This window comes from Sus scrofa, chromosome 5 (assembly GCF_054392235.1).
Source record: "Sus scrofa isolate SSC_HxYL_T2T_F1_AM1 chromosome 5, Sscrofa_HxYL_maternal_Yorkshire_Landrace_v2.0, whole genome shotgun sequence".
NCBI classification, from domain to species: domain Eukaryota; kingdom Metazoa; phylum Chordata; class Mammalia; order Artiodactyla; family Suidae; genus Sus; species Sus scrofa.
In genome coordinates this window covers 86,442,597-86,460,204 of record NC_139387.1, presented here as the reverse complement: position 1 = coordinate 86,460,204, position 17,608 = coordinate 86,442,597, and the positions used below count along the sequence as shown (strand labels likewise).

Below are 17,608 nucleotides of genomic sequence, written 5' to 3'. Positions count from 1 at the left end.
GAGCTGTGGTGTAGTGTGCAGACTCGGCTTGGATCCTGTATTGCTATGGCTGTGGTGTAGGCTGGTGGCTACAGGTCTGATTCAAACCCTAGCCTGGGAACCTCCATATGCTGCCCGTGTGGCCCTAAAAGGAAAAAAAAACACCCCTCCATTTCCTCCCAGATTAGTATTGTTGATTATTGTTGACTATTGTTTAAGATCACTTCATCCTAGATGGGTGGGTTTATTTGGGGGCTCTCCATTCAATTTCTTTTTATCTATGGGTATGTTTTTTAATGCCAGTATCATTGTGTTTTATTTGCTTTGTACTGTCATAGGAAAATGGGAAGTGTAAGCTTCCAAGTTTGATTTTCTTTTTTAAGTTTGTTTTGGCTTCTTAGGGGTCCCTTGAGATTCCATATGAATGTTGGGATCAGCTTGTGTATTTCTTCCCAATGGCCTTTCTGGGTTTCCAGAGGAATCCTATGGAGTGTGTAGATTGCCTTATGTACTATTGCTATCTTAACAGCACTCTTTCCATTACCATTAGATGTCTTCACATCGATTTAATTTTTCTTTTATTTTTTTATCCATGTTTTATAACTTTCAGCGTCTTAGTCTTATGTATTTACTTATTTATTTATTTATTGAATTTTTTTTTGGTCTTTTTGGTCTTTTTTTTAGGGCCGCCCCCATGGCATATGGAGTTTCCCCGGCTAGGGGTTGAATCGGAGCTGTGGCTGCCCGCTTACCCCACAGCCGCAGCAATGCATGTTCCGAGCCGCATCTGCAACCTATACCACAGCTCACGGCAATGCCAGATCCTTAACCCACTGAGCGAGGCTAGGGATTGGACCGGCCTTCTTAGGGACAGACACTATGTCAGGTTCTTAACCCACTGAGCCTTGACAGGAACTCACAGTACTGAGCGAGATACTCCCTTCTACTTCCAAGAGTCATGCAAGAAAAGGACTCTTCAGACAGACCCCTCATTCATTCCTTCATTCACTTCTTAATTGGTCAACAAATAGTTACTGAGGATTTACTGCTGCCCATGCTGTACTTTAGGTGTTGCTTGTTAAGAACAAAGACAGGAGGAGACACATTTTATGTCATTTCTTCCTAAGTTACTATGGAGCTGTAGATCTTGCCAGTGATTTTTTGAGAAGGGAGCAAAGTGGGCATTAGGTCTCAGATCTCAAATGGGACTTCCCGAGAATGAAGTGGGATGTTAGCTATTGGTCAGATAGGTTGATTTATAATTGATGCATAGACAAAAGTATGAGAGAGAGGGGGGAGCAGAAGTGAAGGGGTAGAAAGGGCAAAAATGAGAGAAGAAAGCAAGGCAAGAGCTGTAGAAATGGCTGGTGAGGCCATGAGGATTTTCTTTACTTTTCCCCTCCAGTTTTATGGAGAGATAATTGACATACATCACCATATAAGTTGAAAGCATATGGCATGATGGTTTGATTTATATATATTATGTATGTGTTATATGTATAATATATACACACACACACACAATGTAAATAACCAAATGAAGGAAAAGAAAAGGAAAAAATTCTCCTTGTGATGAGAACTCTCAGGACTTAGTCTCTTAACAACATCCCTATGTTCACACAGCTTGTTACCTGTAGTCATCATGTTGGACATTACATCCCTAGCATTTATTTATCTTACATTGGAAATTTGTACCTTTTTAAAAAATGTGTTTGGCTGTACTCATGGCATGTGGCAGTTCCAGGGCCCGGGATCGAACCAGAGCTGCGGCGAATAATGCCGTGTAGTTATCCTGTAGGCCACAAGAGAAATCCAGAAATTTGTACCTCTTAATCACCTTCCTCCAATCCCCCCCCATCCCTCCCTCCATCTCTGGTAACCGCACATCTGCTCTCTTTTTCTATGAGTTTTCTTTGTCCTGATGATAGCTCTTTCTGTCTCCTCTTCTTTCCCACAACTTTCCCTCCTATTGTGAGGAGGCAGTGGAGCCTGGCTTAGGAGCTAAGCCTGGGCTTCTTGGTCAGCATCCTCCTCAGAGCTGCCTTCACCTCCTGGTTCTTCAGGCTGTAGATGAGGGGGTTAAGCAGTGGCGTCACCACACTGTACTGCACAGACAGCACTTGCTCCAAGACTGAGCCGGAAGCTGGAGTCATGTACCTTGAAGGGAATGGCACAAAGAGGTGAACTGAGCTCAGGGCAGTGGCGGGGGTGCTGTTGGTGGCCATGGCCCATCCCATTCTAGGGGCACTGCAAAGAGGGTCCTTAGTGCTGAGTCACTGTTGCTGATAGCAGCATCTAGAAATAACTCAATGGTCATTGAAAGTCAGTCATTTCTGCCTTCAAACACATCCGCATACGAGTGATGTTATACAGAATTGTATAGAAATTGCCCTGCAGAAAAAGGAAGTTCTGCCGCATATCAAGTGCTGCATGCTGGAATAGAGCTAAAAACAACATGATGCAGTTCTGTAGCACTTCATACTTTTCAAAGCATCTATCCTTAATAATTATGATGAGGAGGATTTTTTCTCTTCTTTTTTTTTTTTTTTTTTTTTTACCATTATGCAGCTGTGTGTTTTCATTTTGTGATGACTGTTCCTCACAAAACTACATGCTAATCCATAATGCTGTCGTTGTTCCTAATGTTTATGGTTCTGGGATTTACCCCAGAATCACAGCACATTGGTTTTTATAATGCTTAGTGGAACAGACCTTTTTCCTTTTGGGTACATTTGTCTTTTCTTTTTTCTCTGTTTTTAGGTCTGTACCTGTGGTATATGGATGTTACCAGCTAGGGGTTGAATCACAGCCGGACTTGCTGGTGTTCGCCCCCGCCACAGCAAGGCAGGACTGAGCTGCATCTGTGACCTATGTCAAATCCTTAAGCCACTGAGCAAGGCCAGGCATCGAAGCTGCATCCTCCTGGGTACTAGTTGGGTTCTTAACTCGCTTGGCCACATTGGGAACTCCGAGGTACATTTTCCTTTAACTCAGAAAAGAAGCCTAGCTTGGTAAATAAAGTGAAAGATAAAAATCTTTATGTCTGAAGATTTAGCACAAATAGGAACTCAAGTTAATAAGATTCAATTTGTGGAAGCATCTTGTTAAGTGTCACTGGGAATATTTCTCAAAGAATCGTTTAAAACTTTTTTTTAAACTTCAATGTTGCCCCTTCAAATTTTTTTGTTTTTGAAATTGGAATGTTCTTTGTGGGTTCTGATGCACGTGGTTAAAAAAATTTCATTTACTCTCATTTTTTTCCTTGAATTTATTCCTTATAACATTGCTGTGAAGTATGTGGGAGAAATCTTCTACCCCCTTGTGGTAAATGAGGAAACTGAGAAGGTTGAAGAGATTTGTCCTCAGGCTCAGGTGAGCTCCCCTGGATCATTCTTTATCCTTTCCTGCCCCCGACCCCTTCCCAAGTAACAAGCAGGTGGGAAAACTGTAGCGCAATCTATGCAAAGCCCTCTCTAGCTCACTGGTAGAAATCACAGGCCCTTCGTTGTTCTTCCTCCTGGTAAGCAAGGTCCCATCAACTAGAGCGTGTATGTTTGAGAGAAACACGGTAGAAAAGAGCATGAGGTCTGAAGTCAGGCAGCCTAGGCATATGCTGTGGCTCCGTTACTAGCTTCTTCTGGGACCTTTGAAAAAGTCCCTGGCCACTCCTGAAACTCAGGTTTCTTACCTGAAAATGAGGTTAATATTTCTCTTGTCGTGTGCTACATACTAACATTGAGCTTGATTGTGTAAAGCAGCTATTGTGTGTAGAAGGTGCCTGATAAATCGTCGTAGGACAAATAAGCTCTGAGACCCATCTTCTAGACTTCCATTTCCAAGAGAAATGGCCTCTGTTTCAAGGATGATATGTTTATTTTAATTTTAATTTTTGCCTAGCACCGACAAAAGCGCTACCAAAAGCTCTCTGGTTTCCTTTTGAGAACTCTGAAGTCATAGTTAATGAAAGGCGGGAAGTCTTTGGTGTTTATGTGAGCTTATTTTCAGCGTTTGAAAACTGGGCCTTGGAAAGAAAATAGATTGTTTTGTGATCCACACATCTAGTCAACAGCAGAGTCTAACTTCCAGTGCAGTTCTTTTCCTGCTCCTTTGCAATGACATGTGCAAAAGACTGAGGCTCCTCTCGAGTGAGAAAGAGCCTGCAGTTATACTCAGGTGATATAGTATGGCATACCTGGAAAGTCCTGAAGCATAGAAGATGGTGACCACAAGGAAATGAGATGAGCAGGTAGAGAAGATCTTGCTCCGACCTGTGGCAGAGTTGATCCTTAAGGCTGTCATGATGATACGGGTGTAGGAACCCAGCAGGAGAACAAGGGTGCCAAGTCCCAGGATTACCATGGTCGTCAGGATGGAGGCAATGCTAACGGAGGGGTCAGAGCAGGCCAGCAGGAGCACTGGGGGAAGCTCACAGGCAAAGCTCCGGACAAGGTTGGGGCCACAGAAGTGATGCTGAGCCAGGAGGATGGTGTTAACTAAGCCCGTCCCCATTCCTATGGCCCAGGATGCTCCCACCAGGCCAGTGCACACCTTCCTGTTCATAGCCACCGCATACAACAGTGGGTGGCACACAGCCTGGAACCGGTCATAGGCCATGACTGAAAGGAGGCAAGTTTCAGTGGCTGCAGAAAATATGACCAAGGAGATCTGGGTGAAACACTCAAGGAGGGATACAGTCTTCCACTTGGAAAGAAGGTGCTCTAGCAGCTTAGGGACAATGATGGAGGAATAGAAGGCATCCAGGAAGGAGAGGTGGCTGAGGAAGAAGTACATGGGGCTGTGGAGGTGGGAATCAGTACTGATCACCAGCAGCATCAGCAGGTTCTCTGTGAGGATGAGGAGGTAAGCCACCAGGAATGTTACAAATAGTACTGCCTGGATGTGAGGGTTGTTAGATAGTCCTAGGAGAACAAATTCGGTGACCGTGGTTGTGTTGCCACCTTCCATGGAGCATTCAAGTTTCCTTTGCGAGGGACTAGAAGAGAAAAGAAGGCTGAAATGTGTTTCGAGTCTGAGTGTGGCTGGGCTGGGGCAGTATGAATAAAGCTTCAGGAGTGACCCAGCACAGAACATGTCGTGGAAGCAAGCTTGCCATGCCAGACCTCATCAACCCTTCCCAGCTCAGGGCAATAAGCTAATCTCAGCTCAGGTAGAGATGGTTGGAAGGAGGAGTGTAGAGAATCAAACCTGGAAGGAAAGACGAGGAGAACAGAGATGATCCAGACTGGAGAAGGAAAGGGAGTTGTCAATAGACTCCAGGGCACTGGAGTGTGCTCTTCCGTACAGGAAGGCTCACTGGCGTAGTGAGTAAGCAATAAGCATTTTGGCCAACCATCTGGTTGACAGGCTGTGATGCAGGTTTGAATGACTGATAGAGGTATGGGGACACCTACTGATGGCACAAATCATTTCTCTGTCACTGTAGGTTCGTGAATAAGTCACTTGGGCTTCTCATTAAAGGGAATCGGGCAAAACTAGATGGTTTCTGTCATCCATTCCAGGTTAGACATTCTACAGCTTGGGGGACAGTCTTCCTTGGGTATATCTGGATAATAAATGGAAACGTTCTCCCCTCCTGTCTCCCTAAGCCTAGGTGGCCCATGAGTTGTCTGCTTTCTCGGAAGTTGGGCACAAGGAAGCCGTCAAATTGGAGGTGAGGGCTGTGCTCATCAGTTTCTCTAAGGGCTTCCCATTCCAGGATGTATGTCCATTGTTTGCCCTGTAACCTTAGGGCTTAACATGAGAGTGCATGAAGTTTGTGATATTCTCTGAGTTGGTACTAGGGGATCTGGATAAAGCCCAGTCAAATTTGGACCACCTTCTATGCACCACAGGGAGGGAAAAAGGATAAAGAAAAAAAAAGAGGAGAAGTTAAAGAACACCAAGACTACTTAGGATAATGTGCAGTTAGAGGGTTTGGTCTAGACCGGAGGAAGGTGAAGTCACTCCTCCTCCTCGAAGGGAAACTCAGGATCATGAGCAATGAGGATCTGCTCTCTCCTCATGGCGTGTTCACTCACGAGTTCCCGCAGTGGATAGTTTTGGGAGAAGATGGAGTTGAATGAGAAGATCTGTCTTCGCCTGGGCTCCCTAGGCCAACCAGAGATGCTCTCAGCAGAGGATACCTGAATGGCATCTTTTCCAGCACTGGAGTAAAAGCCCCCGATATGGGTCGGTCTCTGTGGGTTTCCCTCAACTTTGTCCTTCCTTTAGAAGATGCAGGGGTGGTGGAGCTTCTAAGTAAGGAAACATCCCTGTAGTCTTTCTGTCCATGGGGAAGTTTTCCTGATTCTGCCTCCACAATGACAATGGCCAGAGGGACTTGATCTCAGCCCTAGACCTTGGAGAGTGTTGGAGGTCCCCGGAGAGACCGTTAAGCAGGAGGCCTGGTCTGATCTGAATGAGTTCTCCAGGGCCACTAGCCCTTCCCTGTATCACTCTTGTTTCAGTGAGTTGCATCATGCAAGAGGTGCCCAAGGGTGGCCCATAATTGCTAAAGGTAAAATTAGAGACTTCGAAGGTGTCTTGATTCTAAAGCTTTGAATCCCTTCCCGTCTTCTCTGGTCGTCCCTGTGTGGCCCTTGGGTCCCTGCCACTGCCGCTGCAGAGACACCTCTGGATCCTTAAGCTGCTACACCAAAAGAGATCTTCTTTAGTTTTAACTAGTTGTACATGTCAAAGTCGTCTAGGAATAATTTGGAGTGAATTTGGTGTAAGTTGTGAAGTGGCATCTACCTCCATTTCATTCCACGAGGCGTGCAATTCTTGTTTCTTAACAATTTCTGGAGCAGTTATGGGCTATTTGGCTCCATCTCACTTTGGATGTCCAGTTTCCTGAGTTCAGCGGGTCAGCCAGCAGGGAGCAGGGTGTCCAGTGACCTGGGAGGCAGGCGTGGCCTGCATGTCCCACACTGACCACAAGGGAGCGCTGAGGGCGCTTTTCTAAACCCACAGCACCTGTGCCTTCCAGGTGGACTGGGCTCTGCCCAGCTGAGGGGAGTTCTATCTCCTTAGGCCGCTTCAGAGCTTTTGCTTTGAGACGTTGGGCGCCAGCGTCCCGGCAGAAGGAGTTCAGCCCCTTAGGACTCAAGGGGGTTTGGGCTTCAGGACAAGCTGGGGCTGCGTGCGTGCTGAGGGGACCTGAGGTTCCTGGAGATCCACCTGTGGAGGCACCGCCCTGAGGAAAGGGTGAGGAAAAAGTGAGGGGAAGCTTCCTGTGTATTGTCCTTCTCCCATGACCCAGGAAGGGCCTGATGTGGACAACTGGGTTCTCAGTTTTGTGTGCGGTGTAGACAGGTGTGAGGTGTCCTTCTTTGGGGTGTGGTGTCCAGTGTTCCCAGCACTGTGTGTTGTGGAGGATGTCCTTTCCCCTTGGTGTGTTCTTGGCCCCCTTTTCCTAAATTACCTGAGCGCATCCATGTGGCTTTAATTCTGGGTGCTCTGTTCTGTTCCTGTGGTCCTGTGCCTGTTTTTGTGATGAATCTACACCGTTTCGGTCACTGTCGCTTCGTAACGTAGTTTGAGGTCTGAGAGTGAAATGCTTCCAGGCTGTTCTCCTTTCTGAGGATGGCTTTGGCTATTTGGGGTCCTTTGTGGTCCGCCCAAAATGTTGGGATGATATTGTCTATATCCGTGAAAAATACCGTTGGAATTTGGTAGGCATTGCATTCGCTGTGCACACTGCTTTTGGTAGAATGCACATTTTAACAATATCGGGTCTTCCATTTTGTGAGTGTGGGGTATCTTTCCATTTCTTTGTGTCTTCTTCAGTTTCTTCCTCAGTGTCTTAAAGTTTTCAGTGTGAGGGTCTTTCCAGGCTTTGGTGAGGAGTTCCTGTTGTGGCTCAGCAGGAACGAACCAGGCTAGTATCCATGAGGATATGGGTTTGATCCCTGGCCTTGCTCTGTGGGTTGGGATGCAGCGTTGTGAGCTCTGGTGTAGGTCACAGATGTTGTTTGGCTCTGGCATGGCTGTGGCTGGCAGCTGCAGCCCCGATTCGACCCCTAGCCTGGGACTTTCCATATGCCACATGTGTTGCCCTAAAAAGAAGAAGAAGAAGAAAAAAAAGACCTTGGTAAAATTTATTTCTAGGTATTTTGTTCTTTTTGAAGCAAGTGTAAAATGAATTGTTTTCTTTCTCTCTCTGATGGTTCATTACTGGTGTTAGAAATGCAATTGATTTTTGTGTATTGATTGTATAACTTTGTTGCTTTCGTTTACTGGTTCTAACAGTTCTCTGCATCAGAAAATTGGATGTACAAACATTGGCATTCAAAAATCCCAGTGTTTCCATCATATCCAGGTCATCCACAGCACTGAAGACATAGTGACTCCTAACATAAGCTTCCCACAGTGCCTGTAAGTTATAGGTGGGCTCCTGCAAGGGTGATGAGGTTCCTGACTTTGTGTGAATTGGATCGTTGTAAGGCTTGGCCTCTCTAAGGAAGTGTGGTGTTTTCTCTATTTTTTCTGGCACGGTATTGGCATGGTGCTTGGGAACGTAATTTTGAACATGCAGAAAACGTGCAGGACACTACAAGGTACCATTTGTCTCCACACTCAGATTCCCCAGCCATCATTCCTTTACCACATTTGCCACTTCACACAAACTACCCCAGTGTGTTTTACCCAAGAACATAACCTCCAAATGAGGAAATTATTATGGTTTACACATTCTGACTCAATCCTCAGGCCCACTTCGACTTTCACCGACTTTCACCATCTGCCGCAACTCTAGAGACATATCTTTTCCCACTCTGATCCAGTTTTCTTCCTTCTGGAACCATGACGATGCTTTCTCAGTGTCACACCCTTGATGGATTTAAAGCCCAGAAGATGAGTGTGATCTGGGTGGCCTTTTCTGTATGGCTTCTTTCACTTAGGATATCTTCAGTGTTCATTGTGTTGTAACACGTATCAGTCCTTGATTCATTGTTTCTGCTGTGCTTAAATATACATAACATTTACCATTCAAACCATTTGAACTATGCCGTTCTGGGGCCTTAAGCACATTCGAATGGTTGTACAAATATCCTCACCATGCATTTTCAGAACTTTTCAGATTTCACTGGGGAAACCCTTCAGTGGTGAAGCACTCATTCCCCTTGGCCCCTTGCACCCGCATTTTACTTTCTATCTTTGAGTTTGACTTCTCTTGTTACTTTATGTAGATCAAATCAAACGGTTTTTGGCGTTTTGTGACAGGGTTCTTTCACTTACCATGATGACTTCAAAGTTCTTATATGTTGTAGCCTGTGTCTGTTTTTCGTTTTTTTTGTTGTTGTTGTTGTTATATGAAGGAAAGGAACTGTTTTATTTTATTTTATTATATTTTATTATTTTTTCATTATTTTATTACTCAATGAATTTATTGCATTTCTAGTTGTACAATGATCATCACAATCCAGTTTTATAGGATTCCCATCCCACACCCCCAGCACATTCTCCCAGCCCCCAACCTGGCTTCTTTGGAAACCATAAGTTTTTCAACGTCTGTGAGTCAGTATCTGTTCTGCAAAGAAGTTCATTGTGTCCTTTTTTCAGATTCCACATGTCAGTGAGAGCATTTGATGTTGGTGTCTCATTGTCTGACCGACTTCACTTAGCATGATAATATCGAGGTCCATCCATGTTGCTAAAAATGCTGGTATTTTGTTCCTTTTAATAGCCGAGTACTATTCTATTGTGCATATGTACCACATCTTCTTATCCACTCCTCTGTTGATGGACATTTAGATTGTTTCCATGTCTTGGCTATTGCAAATAGTGCTGCAATGAACATTGGAGTACATGTGTCTTTTTGATAGATGCCCAGCAGTGGGATTGCTGGATCAAATGGTAATTCTATTTTTAGTTTCCCGAGGCATCTCCATACTGCTTTCCACAGTGGTTGCACCAATATACAGCCCCACCAACAGTGTAAGAGGGTTCCTTTTTCTCCACACCCTCTCCAGCACTTATTGTTTGTAGACGTTTTGATGACGGCCATTCTGGCTGGTGTAAGGTGGTACCTCATAGTGGTTTTGATTTTCACTTCTCTAACAGTGAGTGATGTTGAACATCTTTTCATGTGTGTTTTGGCCATCTGTGTGTCTTTTTTGGAGAACTGTCTGTTTGGATCTTCTGCCCATTTTTTGGATGGGGTTGTTTGTTTTTTTGGTGTATTTCCTTGGTTTTTAAGACTGAATTTCATGTCTTTGTGTGTTTACCACAGTAGTTTATCCATTCATTCATTGGTTGATGGACACTTGGGTGGCTTCTAACTTTTCCTGTTGTGATTAACGGTGCTGTGAACAAGGGTGTATCCATTTCTGTTCCACCTCCTGGTTTCAGTCTTTTGGGTGTGGATTAGATACCTTAATTCTACGTTTAAGTTTTTGAGGAACTGCCATACTGTTTTCCACAGAGGCCGCACCATTTTACTTTATTCCTTTCATGGCAGAAGAACATGGTGGTTTATTGATCTCCCCGATTTTATTTTTAAGTTTACCCATTGATGGCCATAGGCAGTCGTTCTATTTTTTTTTGCTGTTTGGAACAGTGCTGCTGTCAATATCTGTGTAGACCTGTTTTCAGTTCTTTGGGGTATATTTCTAGGAGTGGAGTTGTTGAACCCTTGTTAATTGTATATTTGTGTTGTAAACACAGGTTGCCCCCTTTTCTGTTTCTACGACTAATGTTTAAAGCTTCCAATGTTTCTGCATTGTTGCCAATAGTTGTTGTTTTTCGTTTTCTTGATGATAAACCTTTGAGAACATGGGAAGGATTTGTTGCCTTGCAGTTTTAATTTGCACTTCCATCATGACTCATGGTATTTGACACATTCTTCTTGTTGAGCATTTGTATGTCTTAGGTGGAGAAGGGTCTATTGAAGTCACTTACCCATTTAAAAAGGTGGGTTGTTTGTCCTTCCGTTGATGAGGTTGTAGAAGTTCTTGAAATACACTGAATAACAATTCATCAGATATATACTGTGCAAGCATTTTCTTCCATTCTGTTGGCTATGTCTTCAGTTTCTGAATTGTGTCTTTTGATGCTTTTAATCTTGAAGAAATCCAATTTATCTATTCTTTTTTTGTTGTCGTTTGAGCTTTGCTGTCAGATCGAAGAAACCATGGCTACATTCAAGGGTGTGCAGATTTATCCTCATGTTTTATTGGACAGTTTATACAGTTGTCCCACAGTATCTGTGGAGGATTGGTTCAGGGACGTGCCGGACATAGCAAAATCTGCCGATGCTCAAGCCTGTTACATAAAATGGCATTGTATTTGCATGTAACCTGGGTAGATTTTCTGTGTACTTTATTCTTTATCTATCTATCTATCTATCTATCTATCTATCTATTTATTTATGTATGTTTTGGTCTTTTTTGGCATTTCTTGGGCCGCTCCTGCGGCATATGGAGGTTCCCAGGCTAGGGGTCCAGTCGGAGCTGTCGCCACCGGCCTACGCCAGAGCCACAGCAACGCGAGATCCGAGCCGCGTCTGTGACCTGATTTTCTGTGTACTTTAAATCATCTCTAGGTTACTTATCGTAACTAATATAATATAAATGTTTGAAGTGCCGTGTAAATACTATGTAAGTAGATTTGCTGGCACCTAGTAAATTCAACTTATTTCTTTTGAAACTTTTCATAATTTCTTCTTTTGTAATATTTTCAGTCTGGAATTGGTTGAGTCCACGGATGTGGAACTTGTGGATACAGGGTGTTGACTGTAATTTTACCTGTTACGTTTAAGCGTTTATTTATTTTGAGTTGCTTGTTGTAGGTACTATGAGGTAAGGGCCCAGTTTCATTCCCTTGCACGTGGATTGCCTAGGCACTGTTTGTTGAAAACTCCATTTCCATAGTTCCCTTTGTGGCTCAGCGGGAAGGAATCTGACTGGTATCCATGAGAATGCAGGTTCGATCCCTGGCCTCGCTCAGTGGGCTAAGGAGCTGGCATTGCTGTGAGCTGTGGTGTAGTGTGCAGACTCGGCTTGGATCCTGTATTGCTATGGCTGTGGTGTAGGCTGGTGGCTACAGGTCTGATTCAAACCCTAGCCTGGGAACCTCCATATGCTGCCCGTGTGGCCCTAAAAGGAAAAAAAAACACCCCTCCATTTCCTCCCAGATTAGTATTGTTGATTATTGTTGACTATTGTTTAAGATCACTTCATCCTAGATGGGTGGGTTTATTTGGGGGCTCTCCATTCAATTTCTTTTTATCTATGGGTATGTTTTTTAATGCCAGTATCATTGTGTTTTATTTGCTTTGTACTGTCATAGGAAAATGGGAAGTGTAAGCTTCCAAGTTTGATTTTCTTTTTTAAGTTTGTTTTGGCTTCTTAGGGGTCCCTTGAGATTCCATATGAATGTTGGGATCAGCTTGTGTATTTCTTCCCAATGGCCTTTCTGGGTTTCCAGAGGAATCCTATGGAGTGTGTAGATTGCCTTATGTACTATTGCTATCTTAACAGCACTCTTTCCATTACCATTAGATGTCTTCACATCGATTTAATTTTTCTTTTATTTTTTTATCCATGTTTTATAACTTTCAGCGTCTTAGTCTTATGTATTTACTTATTTATTTATTTATTGAATTTTTTTTTGGTCTTTTTGGTCTTTTTTTTAGGGCCGCCCCCATGGCATATGGAGTTTCCCCGGCTAGGGGTTGAATCGGAGCTGTGGCTGCCCGCTTACCCCACAGCCGCAGCAATGCATGTTCCGAGCCGCATCTGCAACCTATACCACAGCTCACGGCAATGCCAGATCCTTAACCCACTGAGCGAGGCTAGGGATTGGACCGGCCTTCTTAGGGACAGACACTATGTCAGGTTCTTAACCCACTGAGCCTTGACAGGAACTCACAGTACTGAGCGAGATACTCCCTTCTACTTCCAAGAGTCATGCAAGAAAAGGACTCTTCAGACAGACCCCTCATTCATTCCTTCATTCACTTCTTAATTGGTCAACAAATAGTTACTGAGGATTTACTGCTGCCCATGCTGTACTTTAGGTGTTGCTTGTTAAGAACAAAGACAGGAGGAGACACATTTTATGTCATTTCTTCCTAAGTTACTATGGAGCTGTAGATCTTGCCAGTGATTTTTTGAGAAGGGAGCAAAGTGGGCATTAGGTCTCAGATCTCAAATGGGACTTCCCGAGAATGAAGTGGGATGTTAGCTATTGGTCAGATAGGTTGATTTATAATTGATGCATAGACAAAAGTATGAGAGAGAGGGGGGAGCAGAAGTGAAGGGGTAGAAAGGGCAAAAATGAGAGAAGAAAGCAAGGCAAGAGCTGTAGAAATGGCTGGTGAGGCCATGAGGATTTTCTTTACTTTTCCCCTCCAGTTTTATGGAGAGATAATTGACATACATCACCATATAAGTTGAAAGCATATGGCATGATGGTTTGATTTATATATATTATGTATGTGTTATATGTATAATATATACACACACACACACAATGTAAATAACCAAATGAAGGAAAAGAAAAGGAAAAAATTCTCCTTGTGATGAGAACTCTCAGGACTTAGTCTCTTAACAACATCCCTATGTTCACACAGCTTGTTACCTGTAGTCATCATGTTGGACATTACATCCCTAGCATTTATTTATCTTACATTGGAAATTTGTACCTTTTTAAAAAATGTGTTTGGCTGTACTCATGGCATGTGGCAGTTCCAGGGCCCGGGATCGAACCAGAGCTGCGGCGAAAAATGCCATGTAGTTATGCTGTAGGCCACAAGAGAAGTCCAGAAATTTGTACCTCTTGATCACCTTCCTCCAATCCCCCCCCATCCCTCCCTCCATCTCTGGTAACCGCACATCTGCTCTCTTTTTCTACGAGTTTTCTTTGTCCTGATGATAGCTCTTTCTGTCTCCTCTTCTTTCCCACAACTTTCCCTCCTATTGTGAGGAGGCAGTGGAGCCTGGCTTAGGAGCTAAGCCTGGGCTTCTTGGTCAGCATCCTCCTCAGAGCTGCCTTCACCTCCTGGTTCTTCAGGCTGTAGATGAGGGGGTTAAGCAGTGGCGTCACCACACTGTACTGCACAGACAGCACTTGCTCCAAGACTGAGCCGGAAGCTGGAGTCATGTACCTTGAAGGGAATGGCACAAAGAGGTGAACTGAGCTCAGGGCAGTGGCGGGGGTGCTGTTGGTGGCCATGGCCCATCCCATTCTAGGGGCACTGCAAAGAGGGTCCTTAGTGCTGAGTCACTGTTGCTGATAGCAGCATCTAGAAATAACTCAATGGTCATTGAAAGTCAGTCATTTCTGCCTTCAAACACATCCGCATACGAGTGATGTTATACAGAATTGTATAGAAATTGCCCTGCAGAAAAAGGAAGTTCTGCCGCATATCAAGTGCTGCATGCTGGAATAGAGCTAAAAACAACATGATGCAGTTCTGTAGCACTTCATACTTTTCAAAGCATCTATCCTTAATAATTATGATGAGGAGGATTTTTTCTCTTCTTCTTTTTTTTTTTTTTTTTTTTTACCATTATGCAGCTGTGTGTTTTCATTTTGTGATGACTGTTCCTCACAAAACTACATGCTAATCCATAATGCTGTCGTTGTTCCTAATGTTTATGGTTCTGGGATTTACCCCAGAATCACAGCACATTGGTTTTTATAATGCTTAGTGGAACAGACCTTTTTCCTTTTGGGTACATTTGTCTTTTCTTTTTTCTCTGTTTTTAGGTCTGTACCTGTGGTATATGGATGTTACCAGCTAGGGGTTGAATCACAGCCGGACTTGCTGGTGTTCGCCCCCGCCACAGCAAGGCAGGACTGAGCTGCATCTGTGACCTATGTCAAATCCTTAAGCCACTGAGCAAGGCCAGGCATCGAAGCTGCATCCTCCTGGGTACTAGTTGGGTTCTTAACTCGCTTGGCCACATTGGGAACTCCGAGGTACATTTTCCTTTAACTCAGAAAAGAAGCCTAGCTTGGTAAATAAAGTGAAAGATAAAAATCTTTATGTCTGAAGATTTAGCACAAATAGGAACTCAAGTTAATAAGATTCAATTTGTGGAAGCATCTTGTTAAGTGTCACTGGGAATATTTCTCAAAGAATCGTTTAAAACTTTTTTTTAAACTTCAATGTTGCCCCTTCAAATTTTTTTGTTTTTTGAAATTGGAATGTTCTTTGTGGGTTCTGATGCATGTGGTTAAAACAATTTCATTTACTCTCATTTCTTTCCTTGAATTTATTCCTTATAACATTGCTGTGAAGTATGTGGGAGAAATCTTCTACCCCCTTGTGGTAAATGAGGAAACTGAGAAGGTTGAAGAGATTTGTCCTCAGGCTCAGGTGAGCTCCCCTGGATCATTCTTTATCCTTTCCTGCCCCCGACCCCTTCCCAAGTAACAAGCAGGTGGGAAAACTGTAGCGCAGTCTATGCAAAGCCCTCTCTAGCTCACTGGTAGAAATCACAGGCCCTTCGTTGTTCTTCCTCCTGGTAAGCAAGGACCCGTCAACTAGAGCGTGTATGTTTGAGAGAAACACGGTAGAAAAGAGCATGAGGTCTGAAGTCAGGCAGCCTAGGCATATGCTGTGGCTCCGTTACTAGCTTCTTCTGGGACCTTTGAAAAAGTCCCTGGCCACTCCTGAAACTCAGGTTTCTTACCTGAAAATGAGGTTAATATTTCTCTTGTCGTGTGCTACATACTAACATTGAGCTTGATTGTGTAAAGCAGCTATTGTGTGTAGAAGGTGCCTGATAAATCGTCGTAGGACAAATAAGCTCTGAGACCCATCTTCTAGACTTCCATTTCCAAGAGAAATGGCCTCTGTTTCAAGGATGATATGTTTATTTTAATTTTAATTTTTGCCTAGCACTGACAAAAGCGCTACCAAAAGCTCTCTGGTTTCCTTTTGAGAACTCTGACATCATAGTTAATGAAAGGCGGGAAGTCTTTGGTGTTTATGTGAGCTTATTTTCAGCGTTTGAAAACTGGGCCTTGGAAAGAAAATAGATTGTTTTGTGATCCACACATCTAGTCAACAGCAGAGCTAGAACTCTAACTTCCAGTGCAGTTCTTTTCCTGCTCCTTTGCAATGACATGTGCAAAAGACTGAGGCTCCTCTCGAGTGAGAAAGAGCCTGCAGTTATACTCAGGTGATATAGTATGGCATACCTGGACACTCCTGAAGCATAGAAGATGGTGACCACAAGGAAATGAGATGAGCAGGTAGAGAAGATCTTGCTCCGACCTGTGGCAGAGTTGATCCTTAAGGCTGTCATGATGATACAGGTGTAGGAACCCAGCAGGAGAACAAGGGTGACAAAGCCGAGAATAGCTGTGCTTGTCAGGATGAAGGCAATGCTAACGGAGGGGTCAGAGCAGGCCAGCAGGAGCACTGGGGGAAGCTCACAGGCAAAGCTCCGGACAAGGTTGGGGCCACAGAAGTGATGCTGAGCCAGGAGGATGGTGTTAACTAAGCCCGTCCCCATTCCTATGGCCCAGGATGCTCCCACCAGGCCAGTGCACACCTTCCTGTTCATAGCCACCGCATACAACAGTGGGTGGCACACAGCCTGGAACCGGTCATAGGCCATGACTGAAAGGAGGCAAGCTTCAGTGGCTGCAGAAAATATGACCAAGGAGATCTGGGCGAAACACTCAAGGAGGGATACAGTCTTCCAGTTGGAAAGAAGGTGCTCTAGCAGCTTAGGGACAATGATGGAGGAATAGAAGGCATCCAGGAAGGAGAGGTGGCTGAGGAAGAAGTACATGGGGCTGTGGAGGTGGGAATCAGTACTGATCACCAGCAGCATCAGCAGGTTCCCTGTGAAGGTCAGGAGGTAAGCCACCAGGAATGTTACAAATAGTACTGCCTGGATGTGAGGGTTGTTAGATAGTCCTAGGAGAACAAATTCGGTGACCGTGGTTGTGTTGCCACCTTCCATGGAGCATTCAAGTTTCCTTTGCGAGGGACTAGAAGAGAAAAGAAGGCTCAAGTGTGTTTCGAGTCTCAGAGTGTGGCTGGGGATGGGGCAGTATGAATAAAGCTTCAGGAGTGACCCAGCACAGAACATGTCGTGGAAGCAAGCTTGCCATGCCAGACCTCATCAACCCTTCCCAGCTCAGGGCAATAAGCTAATCTCAGCTCAGGTAGAGATGGTTGGAAGGAGGAGTGTAGAGAATCAAACCTGGAAGGAAAGACGAGGAGAACAGAGATGATCCAGACTGGAGAAGGAAAGGGAGTTGTCAATAGACTCCAGGGCACTGGAGTGTGCTCTTCCGTACAGGAAGGCTCACTGGCGTAGTGAATAAGCAATAAGCATTTTGGCCAACCATCTGGTTGACAGGCTGTGATGCAGGTTTGAATGACTGATAGAGGTATGGGGACACCTACTGATGGCACAAATCATTTCTCTGTCACTGTAGGTTCGTGAATAAGTCACTTGGGCTTCTCATTAAAGGGAATCGGGCAAAACTAGATGGTTTCTGTCGTCCATTCCAGGTTAGACGTTCTACAGCTTGGGGGACAGTCTTCCTTGGGTATATCTGCTACTAAATGGAAATGCTCTCCCCTCCTGTGTCTCCCTAAGCCTAGGTGGCCCATGAGTTGTCTTCTTTCGCGGAAGTTGGGCACAAGGAAGCCGTCAAA

General features: G+C 44.3%; 2 protein-coding genes across 2 annotated transcripts; both read right to left on the bottom strand.

The window, feature by feature from the left end:
* Positions 1-1,973: 1,973 nt before the first annotated feature.
* LOC146403512 (olfactory receptor 5BS1-like) lies at positions 1,974-4,944 on the bottom strand. Its single transcript, XM_021091256.2, has 2 exons — positions 4,172-4,944; positions 1,974-2,136 (listed from the first exon to the last, which is right to left on the bottom strand). The coding sequence occupies exons 1-2, from the start codon at positions 4,942-4,944 to the stop codon at positions 1,974-1,976; spliced, it is 936 nt and encodes a 311-aa protein (XP_020946915.2).
* Positions 4,945-13,923: 8,979 nt separating this feature from the next.
* On the bottom strand, positions 13,924-16,904 carry LOC100622682 (olfactory receptor 5BS1-like). Its single transcript, XM_021091255.2, has 2 exons — positions 16,132-16,904; positions 13,924-14,086 (listed from the first exon to the last, which is right to left on the bottom strand). The coding sequence occupies exons 1-2, from the start codon at positions 16,902-16,904 to the stop codon at positions 13,924-13,926; spliced, it is 936 nt and encodes a 311-aa protein (XP_020946914.2).
* Between the last annotated feature and the right edge of the window lie 704 nt (positions 16,905-17,608).

Coding starts and splice junctions, on each gene's coding strand:
- LOC146403512 (XM_021091256.2), bottom strand. CDS start 4,944: ATGGAAGGTGGCAACACAACCACGGTCACCGAATTTGTTCTCCTAGGA. Junction 2,137..4,171: donor TATGCTTCAGGACTTTCCAG/GTATGCCATACT, acceptor ATTCCCTTCAAG/GTACATGACTCCAGCTTCCG.
- LOC100622682 (XM_021091255.2), bottom strand. CDS start 16,904: ATGGAAGGTGGCAACACAACCACGGTCACCGAATTTGTTCTCCTAGGA. Junction 14,087..16,131: donor TATGCTTCAGGAGTGTCCAG/GTATGCCATACT, acceptor ATTCCCTTCAAG/GTACATGACTCCAGCTTCCG.